The sequence below is a fragment of the Cygnus olor genome, chromosome 21 (genome assembly GCF_009769625.2).
Source record: "Cygnus olor isolate bCygOlo1 chromosome 21, bCygOlo1.pri.v2, whole genome shotgun sequence".
NCBI lineage: Eukaryota > Metazoa > Chordata > Aves > Anseriformes > Anatidae > Cygnus > Cygnus olor.
The window spans coordinates 4,026,282-4,050,158 of NC_049189.1; the positions used below are offsets into that span (position 1 = coordinate 4,026,282).

Genomic DNA, 23,877 nt, shown 5'->3' on the forward strand with positions numbered 1-23,877 from the left:
CCTACAACTAAGTTATAAATGAAATACTGCACTTATTAATTAAAAAGGCAAAGAACACTTATTAATACATGCACTTTTTTTTTTTTTTTTTTTACAGCTACAGGGTGTCAGGATTTGTCCCTGTAAGGAACAAAGGGGAAGCTGCCACAAAAATGCTGATGCTCTTCCTCAATTCCCAGAATCCATTTTACAGCCGTGTACCTCTCTACTAGTCAGTGCAAGTCAAACCTGAAACATGTCCATGCAGCTACAATGCCTCGCATGAGCCAAGCTCTGCACAAATCGGTTGGGTGTTTTACCAGAAAGGTAAAGCCACTTTCCGGGTAGGGAGGGAAAAAAAAAAATCTAAATATTCCCTGACTTCCATTTCCTTCATTTGCATCACACTGAATATGAATAATAAAGGATTTGAGAATCAAGACCGCACATGCTATAGCATCCTGTTAGTAGCTGTGAAGATAAAAGCAAAACCTTCGATGGGACCCGTGCTCGTAACGACGTTGGTGCAGAGTTCGCTGGGAAAACTCGCGGCTGTCCGACCGCGATTCTTCACATGCAGGTAACGTGTCAGGAGAGAAACAGTTGGGTGTGCCTTTTTATCACTTGTTTCAAATTTCCCGATTATATTCCTGCCCCAAAGTTGCCCCCCAAGGTATGGACCGAGCTGCTGTGCAGGGAGCTCGCTTGGACCACGCTGCCCCGCGCTTCCCGAGGGCACGGAGCCGATGGCTCGGCAAGTGCGCGCGACCTGCAGAGCGCTGTGCAGGCAGCTTCCACCTCCCCAGGAACGGGTTTGCAAATGGAAAGAAATTTCTCCCTCTGGAAACTAAAATGCACCGTAGACTTGGAAGCTAAATTATCTTGCTGGCGCGCAATTACGAGAATAATGGAGAGGCGCCCCGTGTTTATTCGGCGGGGAATTAAAAAGAGTACCCAACGCCGAGTATGAAATCTGACACAAAAGGAACGGATGTAACAAAGCAGTATCCATGGCAACAACAACTTAATATTTCAGTCCTCTTCAGCTGCAGTGGATTAAATATAATGACAAGATGTTCCCTTTGAAAAGTAACCTGCTGCCATGGCAACGTTGTGCTCTGCAAAGTAAACAGGGGCTGCTCGGAGAGGAGATGGAAGCCTGCGACTGCATATCAAGAAGGCGAGGAGCCTCCGGAGCAGAGCAGCGGGGCAAAGCTCAGGGATGCTGAGCTCAGGAATGCTTGAGCCTGATCCGAAGCATCGGGGGAGGATGGCAGTTCGAGGCAAAAAGCAGCGCTGCTGAGAGATGGTGGTTCAGAGGTGAGGAAGGGAAAGGAACAGGAGGCAGCACAGGGCGGTGCAGGGCTTTCATTTACCGGTTGCAGAAAGGAGGAGGACAGGAGGCTGCCAACACCAGCTCCTGTGTGGCTTCCAGGAGAGAAGCAAGCTTAGCCCCCCGTTAGTCACCTGCCTTCCTGCCTGTGCCAGGCATCGCTTGCACCGGAGCTGGCTCAGCCCCTGCTCCCGACAGGCAAGGGAGAGGGACTGAGCTACCATGAAACACTTGAGGCTGGCTTTGAGACAACTCAGGATCAGGATCTGCAGCACCAACTGCTCTCACGCTGTCCCCAGAACCGTGCTGAATTCCAGGCTGGAAATTCCCAGCAAAGCTCTGCAGAGTTCAGAGGTGGTTTAGATGTGTTTGCAGACCTGTGTGCAGTGCCTCTCTGCACCGTCCTACCTTTGTGCTGCCCCTGACGTGGCTCCAGGGCAGCCCTTGAAGCCAGCAGGCTCGGTGACAGCTCCTGTCGGGAAGGCAGGCTTCTGAAAGGCAGCGGGCAGGGGGTGTGCTGAAGGTGGACATGCCAGGTCAGGGATCAAGCGCACAAGGTGCAACCTCCAAAATTGAGATACTGCTTCTTTCATGCTTCCCTTTTTTTAAACCACCGAAGTTCAGCAAGACACAAGCTATGCAGTAATTGCACGGTTTTGATGCTGAGAAACAGGCCTGAGACGGGGTAAGAGAGAGGTGGTACTGCCGCAGAGCCACACCAAACCATCTGCAGTCCTCCCCAGGACCTCTCCAGCTGCTTTCACCCGCTCATGGTCCATGGTTCAGCTGCACTTTGCTGCGGCCACCACGCACTCACTGCTCCTCGCCACGCACTGTGCTTCCACTGCCTCTCTGAAACACCTGCCACCAGCCAGCCACAGCTCAGAGAAGGTGAAAACAGCTTGATATTACTGTTATTTAAAAAAAATAAAGTAAAAATCAGCCCAAACTGCACATATAGGACAGCATTCTGTGCTACCTCTTCAACCACTCTTGGCATAACCATTCCCTATTCTGTATACGAGGTGATCTGTAATTAAGCTAGAGGGATGCTTCAGCAGAAGGCTGTTTATAAACAAGCAGAAATGCTCAGCCACAAATGACCTCCCAAGAAGTTTTTCCCATCCTCTTTGCAGCAGGAAAAACAGCTTAAAAGTAGGATATGCAGATTTTTTTTTGTTGGCTTGTGTGTGGTCTTTTTTTTTTTTTTAAAGAATACAAATATTTAGCACTAACTACTGAATCTTAGGAGATTTTGGTTTAGTTATTAAGCTCAGCAAAAAAAAATTATGTTCTAAAATTCAGAGCCAGATTAGATTACATCTATTTCAGACAGATTAATTATAAATTGCAATCACACACTTCACACTGATGTAACCAAAAAGTCACTGGCAAGATAACCAGTTACATAAACTCAAGTGAGACACAAGAAGGCAATTCCTGGATATTTGTGGTTTCTGTAGAGTAAGTAAAAGTTTGAAGTCATTACGAAAGTCTTAAGGTTTTTTTTATTTGTTTGTTTGTTTAAATCCTTTTAAACAAATGCTCCTATACACCAGATGAAAAAAATAGTCTTCAGAAGCAGTTTTAAAAACATCTGGCAAGGATCATTCTGCTCCATCTCTAGGGGGACAAAACCAGAGAGAAGGAAGTTACTGCAGGCCAACTTCAGCTGGTTATAAAATAGCTTAGCAGGGCTTGCAAGGCTGCCTGGCATCCCACTGAAGAGCTCACTCGGCTGGACGCTGTTTCATTTTATTCTGTGCATCCCCACAACAAAACTGAGCTCGCCTTGCCACGCTCCTCCCTCACACAGCAGCACGCAGGCTCTGTCTTTAAAGACACAGAGCTCACCAACATTTGCTTCTCTGCAGCACTAAACCACTCTAACATCTCAGCGCAGCGATGCAAACAGAAATTAGAGCTGCGTCGTGTTTGTGGGCAGCATCTCGCAGCCCTCTTCCTGCTTTCCTGGGCACCTGCGCACGGCCCGAGCCGCACGGATCCTCGCTCTGACCCAGGCGGGCTCCTCCACCAGCTACGTGTTCACGCCACGCAGTGAAAATACACATGGAACAACCAAGTTCGCGACATTCACACGTTAACCAAAGAACCACAAACCTGTAAGTTGGATGCCTGAGAATAACAGGGGTGGCTTTTTCTTTCCTCCTTCTAAACAAGCAGCAATTCCTGCTTAAAGACTAGGCACATGATTTTGCCCTCGTTACGCAGGTGCACAATATCTCAACCTGTAAATTAAACAGCTGGCTAACTTGTCCCAACAATTACTTCCTACCATCAGAAATCTGACCTGAAGTTACACAACATGTGCCCAGCTTGCACCTGTGTCTTAACACAGTTTTATCAAGATTTAAAAACCCCTTTTCTAGATATCTTAGTGCTCAAAAGATATTCTTGTTAGCACTCAGCCTCTAGTAAGCATAAGTTTCCTTTATAACCTATTGTACAGTAATGGGTTATAATAAAAAAATGCAGAAGCAATTTTGTGTTCTGAGTGAAAAAAATTAAACCTGTATTTCTGCCAAATAAACTCATGTGGGAACATCTCTCGAGATTGCTTAATCTAAAGCAGGAATGAATCAACGTGTCCCAACATTTCCATCCCCAGCACAAGCTCCAACCTGCCGGCTGATTGCAGAGGCAGACCTGAAGGAAGCGGAGGACTGGGCTTTCTGCATCCACGCTGCTGTTTGAGGAAGGAAGTACTTGCAGAAGTCTGAGTCAGACAGGGAAAGCTTTTTCAAGATAATGTTATTTTTGCAATGGGTTTCAATTTGAGAAGTGAGACTACCCGCTCCTCCCAACTCTTCTCGTCTGCTGAGAAGGCACGATGGAAGCAATCGGTGCAGAGCCACTGTGACAACAGGTTCTTGCAAGGACACGAGCACTCCCTCCATCGAGGGGTTACCTGCGTGGGTAACATTGTGCTTTGAGCACAGAGCCAAAAGAATGAGTTCGTAGAAACCCCTGCATGATCCGAGGTTCTCTTTTAGCTGGTCTGTATGAGATTTCTAAAATTTCATTTCTAAAATTTTGGTTTGTTTTCATGATTTCTAAAACCTCATGCAGAGGTCTGAGTCACCAGAATGTTACTGGCTTACAAGCAACACTTACGCAGAACAAATAAGTATGTAAATGAGTTCAACATCAAATCACATTGCTTGCAGTGTTTACCTTGAAAGGTTTCTAAAATGGCAGGGCAATACCTTTGCACTTCCCACAGCAAATAATTGCCATTGGATCATGCTAAATACCGCATCAGCATCATTCCTGCAGCACAGCCAGTGTATATGCAGGACAGTGGGACCAGGCAGCAATCTGCCCGTTTAATTTCTTTCCACGAAGCTTCACCGAGGCCAGACCTACTGCTCAGTCTCTCAGCTTGCTGGGAAACACCAAGGTCCAGCTTCTTTGCACAGCAGACACACAAGGAAGCAACAGCACAGGTTAAAGTTGCTGAACATGAAGAATGCAAAGCACAAAGCAAGCTCGAAGATAGCTCTAATTCTGCCTTGCTGACCTGGAAATACAAAGCTCGAATTAAAACAAATCACAGCCTAGAGAACTGGGAGGAAGGGGGGAGAGATCATCTTACTGATCTACAGCCTTGAAAGAAGCAAAAATGAAGCCAGAAAAAAAGAATTCAGGCTATCAAGTACTGAGCCAGCATTTCTTCATCCGAAGGACAGAATACAAGCACTTCCCCTCATAAATTTACATCTTTGACCAGGGTGTGGTGAAAGAGCTGCAGCTCCAAGCAGCTCCCATCACCAGGCTCCCAGCTGGAGAAAATCCTTTGGGCACCCGCAGCCTGAAAATTCACCGTGAGCAGGAGCTGCAGGGCAATCCCACACACTGAGCAAGGACAGGGGTCTCTGCAGCTCACTGAATACCTTGCCAGCACCACTGGTAACTTAGGTAGAAGTAGGCTGCCTGCTAGTTTTCGGTGGTGGTGTTTTTTTAACCCAAGTACGTCCTCGCACAGCCCCGCACAGCAGGCACACACCTAAGGAGCTGCTTTGACTCCCCGCTGGCTGACCAGCCCCACAAGTGGCACAACTGCTGGAAGACATTTGTGTTGAAGCACGTGGAAAGGAAAGGAAAAACCGAGATCTGAGAAACGCCAAAGATCTGCAGCAAGCAGAGCACAAGGAAAAAAACACCTCTGTACATTCACTGGGGGCAGGGACCTCCCGATTCCACACCAACCCAGCGCTGACACCAGGGGTACCGTTCAGCGGGGAGCTCCGGGAGTTGACACAGCCAAGGCTGCATCCACAAGCTCTCCTGTGCAAGTGATTAAGCAAAGGACACCGCATTTGGCCTATCGTTCCAACAGGATTTGCTTTGCCAAATGCAATACTTGGGTTTGACAAACACATTTCATAACAACCTGGAGGTGTTTCCAGTTTTGCCCACCTGTGCCAATTTAACTTCACCTCATACTCATCAAAAATAAGAGTGACCAAATTTTCTTTTCAAGTTACAAGGGGCATTTTTTCCTTCACATCCTTTTTAAACGTGTGCACAAACGATAGCTGAGGACCAGCACTAAGCAGACTGCTTTGTACGCCCCCCCCCTTACACATTCACTCCTGCTTGTAAGTGAACGAATAAGATGTTAAAGACATCAGTTCTCATAGCCCCATGTTCCTGCACAGCAGCAGCATGTTCCCGTATGCACTCCAGCAGCTCCTTTATTAGGAATAAGAATGCTTCCCAGCCTCGGCCTATGGAGACAGCACTTAACTACCAAGCGATTCAGCCAGACAAGTTTAGGGGCACTGGGCACGACTTCGCTCCAACCACTGCCAAAACTCAGCAGCGACCCACGCTGAACAAGCGTCCTGGATGTTTAGGCTCTCTACATACAAATGGAAAAGGGAACGCTATTTCAGGTACCGACACAGCACTGATGTGGGTGCAATTAAGCAGCCTGGTTCATCACCCGCTCTGACGAGGGCAGGAGGGGAGGCCCGGTGACACACACCGCGCGGGTGAAGCGGCAACAGGCCCACAGTGGCTGTTCGGTTCCGGAGATGTCACCGCGCTCAGCAGGGACCAGCCTGACACCTCTGGATGTGCTCCCGTACCAGGAGAACAAGCCCCCTGCCCCAAGCACCCCGTGGGGCAGGTTACAGCATCCCATCATACACAAGGCCGGGGCAGGGGAACGCGCTGCAGAGTCGAGTTGGCTCCCACTCATTAACAACGCCCAGCCCTCTCCAACCAAGATACTCAGCAGCAACAAGTCACTGCTGGCTGTAGCTAGCCCACAAGGACCTCAGGCCAGCCGCAGCCGTGCTATCATTACACAACACAGAGTCCTCATCCTGCTCAGCAGCGGGCTAAAAACATTTTAGCATGCCATTTCGCTGGCCTGGTAAGGCAGCTGTGGCTGCAGCTTCCCCAGCCGCCCTGTGAGAAGCCTCTCCAGGCATAGATGCACAAGTCCTATTTGCATGCGACTGACAAGCAAGGAGAACTATGCTGGCTACCTGAATTTTTAATTCTTCAGGAAAAAACGACTGTTTGCTGCCCCTCAGCCGTGCCCAGAACCACACACCCATGACCAGCTGGGCTCTGAGCCTCCCAAAGCGTTCCCTGCACCGGCTGCTGCGGGCCCAAGCACTCCCCGGCAGCTGCTTCGGTAACGCTGCATCCTGCAGGCTGCTTCTGCAGCTCCCTCCAGCCCTGCCACAAGGTTGGCATGCAGACAGCACGACCGAAATCAAAACTGCAGCACAAAGGGAGGGGAAAAAAATAAAAATAAAACCGTCAGCCCGGAGAGCTTCAGCGTTTTGCTACATGCACCCCTGAGCCAGCGGATCCCCTGCTCAGCGCCCTCATGCACCGCACGAACAGCTGCGCAGCGAAGCCGGTGGGATTACAGGGTCCTGGGGAACATGCACGAGCAATGACATGATTTCATAAACATTGCAGAAGTCACAAACAACAGCAAAAAAAATCATCGTTTGCTTAGGGGAGGCCAGAGCGATGCAGCCTACCTGCAGGGGCTGAATGGATCATCCATGACTATGACAGGCTCTGGTGGGCTTAGCTGTATTCCCGAACCCCCTAGTCAAGAGCTCAAACTCTGCCTTTTCCACTCTACCAACTCAAAATGGAGGCACATGCAGGCTGAGAGACCTCAGCGAGCTTTCACTGAGCTTGTGCTATGACCTAAGCCCGCACGCAGAACGCAGAAACTTCGCCCTCGGACTGCCAGGACTGAGCATGTGCTGTGACCCTCCCTCGGCCGCACGCCGCCTCCCCACGCAAGCAGGCTCGAGCCCGCTGGTTCCGTAAACACGGCGCGGGGACGGGCGCCGCTGCGGCTCCCGCCAGCCAAGCTAGTGTGCAGGGAAGTGGGGCCTTCGCCAGGGGCTCTGGGACAGCCAACGCGGCCGCGCCGCCGCTCCTCCGAGCCCTCCTCCGAGCCGCAGACGCACCGTGCAAAAGCTCTCCGGTTTTAACCCTGAGTTTGCAATCGGCTTCTCAAGAAGTAACGCCGACTACAAGGCTCGGAGGGTTTCGCAGATGCGAAGTGACGGGGAGCTTGGTGTTTTGATGTCCCGGTGGGTTTGCAGGGAAGGGGAGCAGCACCCAGCGGTTTTCCTCGCCTCCACCCGGCCAGAGCGGGTGCGGATCAGCAGCGCCGCGGCACCGCCACGGTGAAGGCAGGGGAGGCCAAACCCACCTGGCTTGTCACATCCTGCACCTTGGGCGTTGCTGTTTATTAGTGCCACTTTCTGCCAAATTCATAGCTGTGTGTTTTTGAGTAACATCCCTGAGCCTTGCAGCATAAAGCGCTTCCCTTAGGACCCCTGTGGCTATTTCGGAGCAGATGCCTGCATTCACTGCAAGGCTACAAAGGCCCAAAAAGTTTCTTATACTTTGAATTTTAAAAAACTAACAAAGGCTAAGCAGAACAGACCAGGCCACAGAACAATCCCAAATTCTCTCTCTCAGGTAGCGATCCAGTGAGAAAGTGTTACCCTAACACAGGCGGACACCCTTCAAACCATCCCAGTGCCACTCTCAAGGATTCCCATTGCCCACCACATGCCCCCAGCCCCTCCTGGGAGCCTTCAATGACAGTCAGGCTCCTTCCTGGGGCCTGCAAACATAATTTAAACATCAGCATCACAAGTGTTTCAGCTACCAAGGCTCTGCTGAAACCATCTGATGCTACCAAAGCTCATTCATCAGCCCTTTAAAGGAGCTGTTCCCCGATACATAGGGAAGAGGGACCTGGCTCATTTTTTTTTCTGCCAAAAAAAAAGATTTAAAATTTCCTGTAGTTTTTACTATTAAGCAAGACCATTTATTTCTAACTTCTGGAAACACAACTAGGTTTCATAAGCTGCTTTAAAAAAAAGCACAACATTCTATTAACACACTTCTGTTATAGAAATATTACCGAACTCTAGATGCAAGAGAGGAGGGCAACGAATTCATGAGAATGTCTGATCAAGTTTTACCCAATTACCACCTCGGAAAAACCCAAAAGGTTTTGCACAGCCTTTACCAGCTGACCACTTTTCAGTAAGAACGCTCATCTGTACAAAAGTATTTGGCCTTCATTTTGACTACAGCTGAAATGCACTTGGGGATTCATTTCGTCTTGTTCCAGATCACTTTTTGTTTTCTTGAGGTCACAACACACACCTGAGAAGACGACCTCAGCTTTTGCTACCCTCCAGTTCACGGGTAAGTTGAAATATGGACGCACAGGAATCATGTGCTGCCAGTGACATCAGTAAGTGTGACAGCAGCCAAAAGCACAACCCAAGGAAGGCACGCAGTGATTTACCTAAATGCAGTTCTTGAGGGTCCTGTGTCTGTTTAAGAGGACTCCACTGCCAGGCACTTCTACAGCTGACTGTACCCACCAGCATGATGCAAGGGAGCTCCGCACCTCCCTCATTCTGTCCTGGGTCTATTATACAAGGCTGGCATGAAACAGCTTGGCCCTAATTTCTTAAGACATATAGAAGGCATCTGTTCCCTGCACACAGAGCCCCCCATTTTATATATCTTCCTGACAGTATTTAAAATTGCTAACCCCTTTCATTTTTTTAATGGGACTTATGATATGCTGCAGGAATTGTCTTTCTTAAATAAACCATGCCCCAAACTGCCATAATGTCCTACCAAGTATAAGCATAATGGGAACTCATTTAAGGCTCTGCTTCGAGACATAAGGGTACATTTCAATGATTATTTCTCCCTCTATCACTGCCCTAGGTGCTGTAATGTGCACAGAACCAGAATATTTTGACTGCTGAAAAGTACCAAGGCAAAAGGATCCAATGGAAAAATAGAGCTCTGCAGTCCTGCCCAGACTCTGTTCACATTTTGGTTGTAGGTATCAATTTCTTAATTATATTTATTTTTCTAAAAGAGACAATTTCAGGAGGAAGTTTTGCAAACCCTACTAACGCACAACTCCACCCTGGCTTCTTGACTTGCTAACATACACTGTTCGTACCTGTTCCTAGACCTACATGAATGGTGTTTGTAGAAAAATATCTGATTATTTCTAGTTCCAAGCAAAATTTGGGAGCATTCAAATCCATGTCTATTTAAGGATGCCCATGTCAGACGAAGCTCGTAACATGTTCATTCACTCCCGAATGCAGCTGACGGCCTGCCACAGGCCAGCATGCCACAAGAGCGGAACGAATGCTGGCAGGTGGCGTGCCTCTACCCGTGAGCCAGAAAGCTCAGAGCTGCTCCTCTCAGTCCATTCGGGATGTCGCAGTACAAAAGGAAGACGAGAAAAAGTTCCTGCCAGCATCTGCACCCTCTGGCACTACACTAGGACAAGAACCCGTGGCTGTAGCGAAGGAGGGGGATAAGATGTGAGCTGGTAAAAGGCAGCTCCGAGGTCAGGAGGCAGCGACGGTGCTCCAGAGCCTTGCTGCTCTCTTTCAACAGGCAGAGCTCATTTCTGACTCAGAAGCCAAAACCAACAGCTTGCAAGCTGCTGTGGTTACTGGTTTTCTGATGTGATACATAGGGCTGTTGTCTTTTGGCCATGAATGCCTCTCAACGGCAACGCTATATGCCTCAAAATGCTTCTAAACCCACCTGAGCTCCCCGACACAAAGGGCCAGCTCTGCTACCTCCCCAGCCTGCAGGCCAAGCATCCAAGTCCTGATCAAGTAAAGGGGAGGTTCAGAAAGAACAGCTGGCGTTCATTTTTGTCCATCATCCTGTTTTCAAAACCAGAAAAGGAAAATACACATAGAAGAGTAATGACAAACATACCTCTTGCTAAGTTATCGATAACTTTAATTCCCCCCCCAACCTAGCTTTAGGTATCTACACTGCATTATTGCTCTCCATATTCCAAGGTACGTTTGTACAAGGGTGGGAAACCAGAAGTAAGACATTAATAAAAACTTCTTCTCAGCCAAATCGAATATAACCTCCAACACCACTAAAAATAACACATCAATTATGGAATATAATTATTACAATGCTAAGAAACCTAAGAAACCATTTCTTCTCTGACGAAGTATCGGTCTCCTCCTGCCATTTGGAGAACCAGAAGTTTTGTGGGATTCCCTGTTTGTGGAATAAGCCATTGTCAGATTTACAGGTCCCTGCACTCAGCTCCCTTCTCCAATATACCCCTCGCCCAGCAAACACTAATTATTTTTAACGTACTCATCATAAAATCAGTGTTCTTTCTCAGCTGGCTACACGTGTTCGGTGGATATATTCCACATTCTGGAGACCCAGGAACTATTTCCATTCCGCTTACTAGCTTGAGTAACACTCAATTCAAGGTGACAACGCTCAGTGTCTAGCTTGAAGATTGTTTTTTATGTTCATCTATCAGATTTTTCGCACTGATGCAATAATTACTGAAATGTAGCATGCAATCTTTCCCCAAAATCCATAAAACAAAACCAGCTTCACATACACTGTGAAGACCAAAGTTAACCCAAAGCACACAGGTCGTACAGACGCCTCCGGACCGCGGAACCGTCACCAACAGGATCACGGCAGATATTTCCTGGGCTAAACCCGCAGTCAACAAGCTTTCAAACAGAAAATAAAGGACAAAGCATGCTCTCCTTTACGCTCCCAGAACAAAGGGACCTCCTTCATTACACATGCACCACACCAGGGTTTGAGGATTTGGTTTTATTTGTTTAAACAGAACCCAGGAAAACTGAAAATGGTTAGATTCCCAACACACTAAGCTGCATTTGAGAGTCCTGGCAAAGCACATGAGCATCTTGCAGTGAACACAAATTAAAAGCACTCAAATAGAAATACATCTTTGTAGGCGCAATGCACAGCTCAAGGCTGTTTGCTCCAAGAACAAATCCTACCCCACATTTCTACAGGCCAACTGAGGGGGTCCGAGGCAATACTCAGACCCGTACCTATAACATAGGATTGTAAACCTTAAACATTTTCCATCCTTTCTACATGAAACAAAACACTAAACTACAAAGTCAGATCAAGTTCAAGACAAACTTTAGTTTTTATAGGCAAGCCATTAGCAGGTCATCCTGAAACGTGGTACAATACTTTTACTTCCAAAAGCCAAATAAATCTTAAGTAGGGAGTCTAGGAAGCAAGCATTGCAATGCAGTAGCAAACACACAGGTCATCATTAACCAAGCAGCCTAAGCTCGGGTTCTTTTTCAAAACCTACTCTACTCAAGACAAAACGAGCTAAAAATCAAGAAAATGTGGCTGTAACCAACTGAAGAAAAGCCTACGTTTTGAGAGCTGGCTACTCTGAGCAATTAGCTGATCACTCAGTGCTGTGCTTTGTCATTTCATTGATCTTTTCAGGCTCAGTCACTTTCTAGTAGCCAGGAGAATTAACAGCTACTTCTACACAAAATGTTGGTTTAAAAGTGCCAACAACTCCAGCATAAATGGCATTTCACAAAGAAGTCGTTCATTAAAAAGCAACTTGAACAGCGGCACAAAGAGTTCATTTAATATTCTCTCAAAATCCAAATGCATCAGAGAAAAGTGACGAAGTTAAAACAGGGGTCAGGTGTGATGCTGAGTATCAGAGAGCCAAACTTCATCTGTGCCTCACCTGGTTGGACTGCTCCAGGAAAACACAGATGTTCTTAAAAAACACTTGAACATAATGTATTTTCAAATATTATAGGATTTCGTGGTATTTTTCCCCCCCCGAGCTCAGCAGCATGCACTAGCAAGATTGCCTCCTAGACAATCCTAGGAACCTATGCTGACATAACTTGCTATCGATGTAGTCTGAATCAATTAAAAGAGTTTACTTAAATCCAATATCCTGTCTCAAACATACGGACATGTAAAACACTTCAGAATAAGGTACAGGAAACCTCAGAACCCAGCAATTACATATGCCCACACAGCTTCTTCCCAACTGCAAGCAATTAGTGGTTGCCTATGCCCTGAAGCATGAAGATTTATATCTGTATTAAAAACTGTGAATCTCCAATGTAACAATTAATATAGTTATTATTTGTATGCCTATCTAATCCCCACTTAAAATAACACTAGTTCAACAGTATCTCTATAAATCAAAGGTCCACAAGCTAATTACGTTTTCTCTATTGAAGGAAACAATTCTGCATTCAGCCACAGTCCTTGCTGAGCCCTATTCAGCTTTTACTCGAGTGCTCACAGAACTACGCCCCTAGACAGCAAACTCTTCAGGACAGTATTTGTAAGGCTTCTTCTCTGTGTTTATAGAGCTACATAAATGAAAAAGTTGGCATCTGGACTTGAAAAATAATGAAGGTAGTCTAGTATCAGCTGAGTTTGCACTGCAGAGCTGATTGAAGACTGGTGTGGGCATTTACACATGAGAACATGAACTTCCACACTTAAAAGTTTTCAATACTATTTCTTAACTGTCAAAGTTTTGACATCATTTACTAGAAGATGTGTATGTATTTTACAAAGTATTTTCCAAGGTGTGCATTTAATCAATGACACCCCTAAGAATCCCTGCTAATGCCTGTAACTCCTAAAACAAACAAAAAAAATCACATCTTGAAATATCTGTTTTGAAACAGTAAGCTATTTACCCAGAAATGCAACTGAATATTATGACCTGCTACAGAATTGTCATCTCTTTCTCCTGTATATACACTTTGTGGGAACTGGTAGCTTCTCCTTCAGATTCCCTTCCACCCCGCCTTCTTATCAGCATCATACTTGATTTTAGCTTTTCTTCCCTTCCAAAGTTTTTCTGTTTCTACAGGCTCAAATATGTCATAAAGGTTGTCTTGAAAAGCCGCTTCGCTTACCTTGTCTCTGGATTATAGCCCAGTATGTAGAAAAATGAATCCACTCGAGCTTTAAACTCTCTAGCAGCAAATATGTCAGAGAAATGGGAGATATTACACTTCCCTCTGAAAGAAAGGAAAAATGGTATTAGAATTCTATCCCGAATAACAGCTATTTTAATTAAACACCATTGCAACCTGTTTATAAAACAGAGATCCTTATGTTCTTGTAAGTGTATAAAATGTCATAAATACAAGCCTGTTCTAACAAACATCCATATAGATTCTTCCCATGGTAGCAAGGGAAGAAGATACAGCTACAGTGTCTCAGATTATATTCTACAGACATTCATTAATTCTTATTCAGCCAGCACACAGTCCCAAGGAGCCCCAAATTAATCAGGTAGACTAACAAACAGTATCTACCCTAGAATCCTGAAAATGTCTTTTTTTCCAGGGTTTATACAATTTACAGCTTTTTTACAATTAAAGCTTTAAGGAAACTTCAAAAAATTCTACTATTTATTTTACTTGGGAAGCCAGCTTTTTACTTATAAAGCTATACAAAACTGTAGTTTAGAAAGTTTTGATGCTTTCAAAGACAGAAAACAAAGCCATGCTATGCCTTAAGCTAGACTACAGTCCTAATGACGTAAGTTCCAAACATGGAACAGCAAATATGAGTTTCTTCCTTCTACTTGGTTTTCTATAATACATGAAACACTTACAAAATGAGAGAGAGAGAGAGAGAGAGAGAGAGAGAGAGAGAATAGGAATTTATTAGCTTGTTCTGTAACAGACCGCTAATAATTCTTTTTTAATATAGCATGATAGAGACATTATCCTTGAGGTCGAGCATGAATATTAGCTGCAAGAAGTTGCATCTGTCTTCCACAAGGGTTTGCTGGGCTGTCGGGATGCAACAGCTGCCCACGTTCTGTCACCCAACGCACTGCAATTCACTGTAGCCAAGTAAACCAGATCAGAGGAGAGCAGAAACGAATGTGCCCAAGCCCAAGAGTTTGTGCTTTTTATCTGAACTTGATTCAGTGCAATAAAGTACAAGATTTTGTTCTGTTTGAGCATGTCAAGCTTTCTGGTATTAACACAGTTAGCATCTTTTTCACCTGTATTTACTGGATAGTGTTTGCAATTATACATAAGCTGTTGTGGGGCTTATTAAACATTGTAAAAAGGTTTGCCTCTCTTGGTTATAGCTGAAAAATGCTACGGCCACCAACACAAGGTGAATACTTATTTTACCTGTAATAATAGTGGATCTGTTTGCCTACTCTTCTCAACAGAGCAGCATATTTCAGTACTGTATATGTGAAAACCTGCCCTAGAAGGTTGGTCAAGATGCTAAGCTTGCTTCCCTTCCTAACCTTTGGAAAAGCTTCCCATCAGCAGTGGCTAAGGACAGCTTGGCTCCACATCATGAGCCCTTGTGCACATCATCACCTACTGCAAGGGAGGGAAAGGCACTAGGAGGACCGGTAAGGTGAGCAAATTGCTGTCCATTGTAAGACCAAATCAATCTGGCTATCCTGAGAGCTGGGGCTGCATAACTGTCCCTGTGATTGCCTAATTCCCAGCCAGTTGCCTTCCTGGCAAACAGAAGAGCAACACCGAATTGTGCACAGGTCACACCAGGTTGGAATGGGACATTAACAAGGTCTGTAATTGAGACCTCACACAGGGAAATCCTGAAAAACAAACTTATTTGCTAGTGTTATTTTCCCTTGGTGTCCTAAACCTGCCGAAGTTTGCTCACTTCGAAAGAAAAGGGATATTTGTTTTGATAGTTCACATGAAATTCTCATTTTAGAAGAATGCTGGGGTAAAAAGATTTAGCTTCCTTCCAATAATTCATCTGACAGTCAAAAACAACTCTTGTCCAGGTAAGCTTGTACTAGTTATTTTCATGAAAGCAATACACAGCTTTTCAGAAAAATAGCACTAGAGGTTACTACAAAGCTTCACCATGTAGGTAAAAAGGCCGTAACTTTTATTACACATTTCCACAGGAATCCACAAGTATCCTCACGTTACATTTTTCCACTGGTTAGAGCAGAAGATTGGAAGTTACAGTCACTGGTTTTATTTCCTAGTTTGTCATCAACTCATTGTGTGACCAAAGCCATTTGTTTGCAGAGGGCAAAGAAATAATCTCATTTTATAGGAAATTAGAATTTCAAGTTAACCTTTCTTTCAGGCATCACAATGTATTTTGCCTACTGCGTGTTCTCAGACTGGAAGAACACCACATACAGTTACCCTTATGTCTTGTACACTAAAAATTACTTAGTAGCATTAATCACAATTTGCTAAAAACATGAAGCAAAATCAAATCTTTATCCTGCAAAAGTGCATCCTCCCAATTATCAGCATCTTTAGATACCATATAGAAGCCTGTAAGAATTATCCAAAGTATGAAAAATCCAAAAAAGTGAAACCTTATGTCAAAAAAGAAAAATAAAATGAGTCATCTGAGAGGTGCCTATGGTATGCATTTCCAAACAAAAAAGAGATAAAACCAAAGAAAGGTTGAGAAAGTGACCAGGTTAGGATGTCAGCAGCCTCCACTCCTTTTAGAAGGGAAGAAGGGAATGTTATTTTTCAAGTCTGCTTGGTACATGCAAATTTCCATTTGAATCTTTTCTTTAAGAAAGAGAACATAAAATATTCCCATGAAAATTCCACACCCAGAGTTCAAATTCCCCCTGTTTAAGAGGACAATTAGATTTCAGAGTGGCTCCATCAGGCCAGCCCACCTCCGTTAGCTTGTTCCTTAACGCTGGCTACCTTCTGTAACAGAAAAAAGGGCGCTGTGGAATTTCACAGGATTACAGTACACCACTGGAATTTTTCAAGTTTATCACAAACCCTCTAATATGCAAATCAAAGACTTTTTTCCCACCCTTGTAACAGAAGTGGCAGCTAGTTTGTCTTCGAGTGGCTTCAGCAAAGTGACTGAACAAAGAAAACGTCTCCAGATGGTTCTGGCGAAACACCATCTGAGCATTATTAGCGGGGAGATTATTCAATACGCATTTTGACAATCTCCTCGCATGTATGGCATATTGAAAACCTGCTAAAAAATAATGCCTCGCTGTGCCTATTTTAAAACATGAAGTCACGGTGCATCCCCTCTGCCTGGCCAAAGGTTAGCAACTTCAGTTAAGACCTTAGCAGGCAAAGAGAGCGGCAGCCCCCAGGGAAGGGCAGATAGTCCAGAGAACAATACGGGGAGCCCATTACCTCCTGTCTGCACAGCCAGCTTTTAATGGAGCTCTCAGCTGAGCTTCAACAATGACAAGTGCCTCAGAGCAAAGTCTTTAATGCAATTTATCAGGGCTGCATACTAACAGTCACTTTGCAAAGAGACACTATTGTTAATGGCGAAATCAAACACAGAGGAGGGAAGGGTAGTATTTCTGCAGGAACTAGCAATAATCTAAATTGGCAATGATGGGAAACAATATCTTCTGAGCAACATTGATTAACTGAGATTAAAATGAGATTGCAGAATTACAGCTCCTTTTTGAACGAGAACAGATAACACAAGTTAATTACTGCAGGAGGCGAGGAGAAAGCTGAGCAGTATGCTAATGATCCCCAACAAAACCAGAGAAAAGGCACCTCGCTCTATTCTCATCCATCTCAGAGACGCTGCACCACATCCTCTGGAGCTTACCTGAGGGCAGCAGCGTGGTAAGTGTCGACATAATCTGAAATGAAGAGCTCTCGATTCTTGATAACCGGGTCTGTAATAACAAGCTCTCGTCCAGAGTCTGCCAGAAAGCAAAAACACAAAACCCCACCAACATGTTAGCTGCAGTCTGAAAGCATCCTCCTTTGCCATTTTGCAGGTATTTCTTACAGGTCGAAGTGGAAGGATGTTTCTCAAACACGCATTGCTCAGCGTTACAATGGCAAACGCTCAAATTGCTTATGTGGCCTGTAGGGTATGGAAACAACGCGGTTATTTCCCATAATTTTTACATGGGAATTCGCCTGCCGTATCTGAAGGCAAGGTGCCTTAGGGGCACTGGATGGCACCTTATGCACTGACCAGTAAACTTCCAGTCCTACATGGGAAGAGTTTAGCAAATTTATCACTGACTTTTGGTTTCTGGGTTAAGGTTCTGGTTTGCATATTTTATTTCCAATCTTCAACTAAATCTTGACAGCACTGCTTAGCGCTCTGCCAGACAAATATTAGCATTCATGGTCAAATAAAGAAAATTAGTTCTCAGCATTAAATAAAAACTAGAAGACAACTTTTTTCCATTATTTCCTTAATGATACCCTTGACGAAGGCACAAAAATATTTTTCCTCATCTACAAGGGCACCACATAAAAAAGCAGCCACATTATCAATAGATGTGCACTTTTTGACATCGCTCCTATAACGTATTTGTTAATAGTCTCAAATAAATTAGCGACGTTATTTCTGTGCAGCTTTTGCTAAAGACACAGGCAAAACGTCCATCATGTCTCGAAAAACAAGACAGTATGCCCAGCTTTGTACTGTCATGCACCAAAAAACTGCTGTGTTGCATATGTTAAGCATCAACTTTTGCCATCGCAGTTCACCTTTGAGCATCTTCAGAATCTTAACAGTTGCCTCAAGGAAATTCCCCAATAACAGAAGAAAAGTTATGTCTCCCCTATAGGCAGGAGATAAATGACACTGGAATATGTACTGAAGTTTCCTCCTCTGATGCTATTAAACCCAAGACTACGCTTGTTGTTTTTTTTTTTTAAAGAGAAAAGGGGGAAACTCAGCTAAAGTGCTTCAGTTACATCACTTACTGCAATATTAATGAAAATGAGTATTCATACGTGCAAGGTAAAGCTTCAAAAAGAGTTCTCATGACAATACAGCAGAATCAAGAAAAGAGATTCACAATTTCTTTACACAACTTGTCTCCAGATGGTTAGGTATTAGTACACTGTCCAGAAGGGCTACAAAGATTTCAACGTTATTTTTCTTTTCTGTTTTCTCTAAGACATTAGTATAACACCACACAGATTTAAATCATACCTGAAACACATCTGATAATAGCTATGGTTACAGGACAGACTGGTTAGGACAAAGCAAACACTATCATCCATCTTCTGACACGTTGTTCTCAGCAACAGTCCTTGCTTCACAACCCTACGCGTGAGTTCTTGCTTTCTGGGCTGTTAAAACTTAAAATTCAGAGTACAAGTAAAGAAGGCCTTCCTCTAGAGAGCCTAACTTACCATTCTCATTGTGTCTGTCCTGAACCAAATGCTGATAGACTGAATCTGGGACTTCAGACTGGCGATAGTACCATTTGACATTCATAAGGAGATGGTCCCGTTTACTCTGAAAAAGAAGGTCTAAAGGCATTACTAAAAAGGAAATCAGACCACAGCTGACAATCTTCCACAGTACAAAATCACAGAAGAAAATGTGAGGTGAGACCCAGAAGGGAGGAAAGCAGATTTCTGTGGCAATGAACCAAGGGCAGCGTGCTAATGAGACAGATTGACTTTCAACCTTAGAGACAACAGCGATCTACTCCGTTTTCATGCAGCTCTATCCCTGTACCTGACCAGCAAATATAAGGGATTCATTCACAAAAAAACAACCAAGAAAAGAAGAGGAAGGGATCAAAAAAGGACTGGAATTTTTGGCTTCATGCAGCACGATTTTAGTTGGCTAATTTCTACATATAAAACGAATTTACTGCCAAACACAGGAAAAAGAACACCAACACCAGCATAATTCAATGTCATCACTCTTAACCGTTGCAACCAGAAGAAACCAAGGACAGATGGTTTCAGACACAATCGTTAAAGTTCCTTATTATGCTCTAATACAAAAGAGGAGGATGCTGCACTTCAATCCCAGTAATTACAGGCTCTGACTGCTTACATACCCCTCCAAGCCAACAGCAAGATTTACACAAACCTATCTCCCTCAAGGGCTCCTCCTCTATTTGAAAACCCAGCTACCAGTTTGTTGTTCTTAGAAGGAAACCAGAACATAAATACCACTTGAAAATAATTTTTAGATCAAGTTATTACAGAATCTGCTTTGGTTTATCTTTGAAACTTGTGGTAGTTGACTCTTCCTCCTACCCAAACACTCAGAGTTCCTCTGATTCTTCCCCCAAGAATGGGAGGAAGGCCGAAAGGGAAACGAGCATTCCTTCGGAGTGACGCAACTGCCAGCACCGCTGGGCTTCTGGGCCATGGTCCTCTGCATCCTTCTAAGATCAGCCTTAATGCTCCCATTTAACAGTTAAATCACAGGTTATTGGACCAGAGAGCTCTTATCGTCTCTTCTGACCACATCAGTCTGGTTATTACAACAATTTCCACCATTTACGCTCAGTAGAAAACATGAAAATCCTCCCATTAAAGGCAGTTCTTGAAGCCTTTGACTAAAACCACACGTAATACCACAAAAAAACTGCTAGTGGCAGCATTGTGCCAGAAAAAAGTTTCCTAACTAACCCAGCACGACCACATGTGCTGTGCACAGAACGCCTCAAAAACCACTCCAGACCACACTGAGCATATTTGCACTGTAGGGAAGAAACCCCATTTTCTTTTTTTTCTTTTATTTTTTTTAAATAACACATTTGCAGTTAAAGATGACAAACTTGTCTAATGCATGGAAGAAATCAAATGGACAAGTCTGGGAGGTAACAAGGATTTGTGCTGCCTGCTGTACGAGAAGGCGGCTGCTGAACGAGGGTCTGTGCATCACCACCTCTATGAACAGCCTCCGAATTCTGAAGGCAAAAAAAAATTCCAAGTGGATGTTTTGTTACCCTCTTGCTAAGAGTTCATAAATTGCATTAGTGCTAACGAGGACTGCGTGTTACAAAGACAGGAAGCATTATCTCAGCATTAGCTTTGCTCTGCAAATTCTCTTTGTGTTTCCTAGCTGAGGAAGAGCACCCAAAGTGTGCTACACAAAGCCATGGGAGCACTCACCAGGCATCACTTCGGGGCTCTAAAAGCACCCAGTTGGGTGCGTGGGGACAGCTTGCAACAAGCACCAAGAGCTAAAGCTTTGGTCCTCTTGGACAGCACAACACTCCAAGGAGCACGGTAAAGGGGAACTAAGTGTCTGTGTGTAAGCAGCCATGAAGAAGGAAGACAACCAGTTACATTACTTCATTTTTGCGGTGGTGTTTTTGAATGGGAAATCTTCAGAGGAGAGAAGAGAAGGACCAGAGCTCTACACTGCACTCTGGCAGGGACAGCACGTACTCATGGTTATCTACAAACTGAATCACCACAAGCCTGAGCAACCACCGGCACGCAACAGGAGATATGTGAGCTGAGGGAAAGAAGACACCACCACATCCTGGCCAACAAGAGCTGGTCATGAAGAGAACAAAGGTAGAGGGTAGTGAATGAATGGCTTCAGCGTCTGATGTACCCTTACGGTGATTCTGCTACAAGAGAATGGTTTGGGGGAAAAAAACAGAAGAGTGACAATGTCGTGTGAAGGCACATCCTTCACTTACAATATGTGAGAACACGTTACAGCAAAGGGAAGGAGCGAGGGAGAGATCAAAACTGTCAGAGGCTTTCATCATCTTGACATCCCGTACACAGCTACGAGATGGGAGGTCACGGCTTTAGTTTGGATTAGGCCAAGGCTGTAAAGGAGATGGCGCTGCAATCACTCAACTTCCCCGTCTTGGTTTCTTGGTACGTCACAGAAGAGCACAGGGCTCTGAGCAGCTCGGGGATGAGGCTACGGCCAGCACTTACAAAGCATCCCAATAAACTCAAAGAAAAGAAACGCGTGGCTGAAGCAGGCTTCTCCACTCGTTGCCACAAGGCCCACCTCGTTCTCTCCCCTCTTCCCACAAGACCCTCCCAGTTTGTCATCAACACAAAGAGAAAAGGGTTTGGTGGCTGCTGAAGACACTAGTCATTGTATGTAGCAACTTCCTATGCTGGTAACTTATCAAATATAAAGTTTGTGAAGCAGGTGTTTTAATGAAGTAAAAGTTACAAGGAAAGATGAACACGGCCCATCCAAATGTGCACATGTTAAATTATCAGATTAAAAACTATCAGATTAATACCCTTCAAAACAGAAGGCAGCATGCCCCACAGCGCTGGCTGCTTCTCACCATCTCCATCACCAACGGCGCGTGTACGGCACACACCTGGCAGCAGCACAAACACCACCTGCAACTGAAGTGCGCAAGGAACCCTTTGGCTTTTTTAAAAACAAAAATCTCTAGACTGACAGAACTAAAAATACGCTGCCAAAGCAACACGCTGCTCTTTGTGCTCTGCTGGTATTGGTTGGGGCAGCTGGGTGGTGAGGCTTTCTGTTTTTGTTGGGTTTTTCATTTGATTTGTTTGGGGCAGTTCGCTATGCAATCAAAGCTCCTTCCTAAATACCTCTTTTTACCATGATTGCTGCTTTTTGTCCAATTAATTTGAAAGCTTCATTTTGAGAAGTATTTTCTCTACTATCTGCCATGCACGATCGTGGGTTTTTAACCCAAACTTTCAATTTTCCTAAAAACGCAGAACGTCTGTCAGAATCTTGTGCTTCACATTTACATCCTTCCTTGCATTCCTAGACATGCTATTTTGTCAGCCAACTCTCTAAATATGTATGTCATTTACAGAGCAACTATCCTCAGAGGTGTCAGGACGCCAACTTCTGTGATAGACTAGTTATTTTAGAGCGACACGAACACAAAAGAGCAAGTGTCCTCTAGTTTATAAAGTGTTACTATATTTTTTTTTTAACACCATTACACGCAGAGACTGCAGATAGTCGCATGTCAAATTCAGACTTGCAGAAATCACAGAAATGACAAGTGCTTTAAAGTGTCTTTCAGCTCTAAATAGATCCCTGGTGCTACAAAACTCCATTCTCCCCATAAATAAAAACACTGTCTGTCGCTGCAGCGCTCACGAAGTACTCTCAGAGGGGTGGTTGATGCTCTTGCGCCCCCCCCAACACTTCTTTAAGGCATGAACCAGTTTTGGACATTCAACTAGATAAAACCTGTAAATGGATTAAAGCATCCAAGTCCGCCGACACCTGGCCACCCATTTCAAAATGAACATCTTTAAAAGGAAGGGGGGAAAATTAAAAGGAAGGGGGGGGGGGGAGGGGAAGTCCTGCAGGTTCTCTTCCAAGCTACCTCTGTACAGCGTTTTTGACAACTCCAAGGTGCCAATTTCCTTCTAAAGCACTGGAAAACAGAGCTACTGCACATTACGATTCCCCTCTGAAGAGCTTGCCCGTTCTCTTCCCAGGGTTATGACTAACCACATCGTGCACATGGTCACAGATGTCCTGCAGATTCTCGCAGAGGGATTTCAGCATCATCCTTCATTACTCGCCCTATTTAGATCCCCTGTTCAATCACAGCTAGCTGGGGAAGCAACGCACCAAATGCTGGCGATAACAGATGGGCACGCTGGAGTGGGCGAACGGTGGCTGCTTCAAAGAAACAAACAGCAAAATGGAAACACAGAAAAGAACATCTTTCCCTTCAAACGTGTTTTCAACAATGAATTTTTTTAATCAGAAAAAAATCATTTTTTCCCTATCAGAAAAAAAATGGTGTGATTAATTCTAAGCTACCAGGGCTCTTTGCATTATTTTAATAGATGTTAAATATTTTAACAGTGACTCCACTGCTCAAAATAAATGCCTCACACGCACAGAAACTCCAGCCCCACAAAGCCAGTTCAAATGGAGATATTTCATTTTTAACGCTACAAATTAACCTACTCCTTTGGGACAGCATTTGTCCTCCCCAAAAAATTATTTTCCTGCATGCAAACAGCCCTAATGACGCTCCGTGACACTGCAGCAGCCTGCCTCCAATGCCAGCAGTAATGTGACTTGCTCCGGTTATCGATCCCCCCAGCCTTCCCTGCTGAATTGCTACCTGTATTTCTACCACTCACTCACTCCTGACATTTATTATCGGGGTGGGGAGATGATCAAGAGCAGCCACACAAGATCCCCCGGGAAATAAAACATGAGGGGACACCCGTGAGACCATTTGGAAAACAGGAGCCACAGCAACACAGCAAGGGTCGCTTCTTCCACTTCGCTGCAGCACATGTAATTTCATGCTCTCAGGATATCTTCTTCTGGGCTGCTTTCTAATTAAATAAGAAATCTGAACAGCTGTTGAAGCCAAGGAAATCCAGCTTGGAAATGCAGAGGTCGTTACTACAGCCGAATGTTATTTTTGCAGCCTGATTATTTCATTTAGCTGCATGCATATTAACAGC

The 23,877-nt window shown here is 44.6% G+C and overlaps 1 protein-coding gene across 7 annotated transcripts in view; it reads right to left on the reverse strand.

Moving 5' to 3' along the window:
* RERE (arginine-glutamic acid dipeptide repeats) overlaps positions 1-23,877 on the reverse strand; it is a 232,261-nt gene that overhangs the window by 93,969 nt on the left and 114,415 nt on the right. For 5 of the 7 annotated variants that reach the window (XM_040533319.1, XM_040533315.1, XM_040533316.1 and 2 more), the window contains 3 exons: positions 18,850-18,955; positions 17,294-17,390; positions 13,618-13,722 (listed from right to left, as the gene is read on the reverse strand). In XM_040533319.1, the coding sequence (XP_040389253.1) occupies positions 13,618-13,722; positions 17,294-17,390; positions 18,850-18,955 (308 nt within the window). Of the gene's footprint in view, positions 1-7,341; positions 7,572-13,617; positions 13,723-17,293; positions 17,391-18,849; positions 18,956-23,877 lie in introns of those variants that run through there. The other 2 variants (XM_040533321.1, XM_040533322.1) reach the window with 2 other exon arrangements.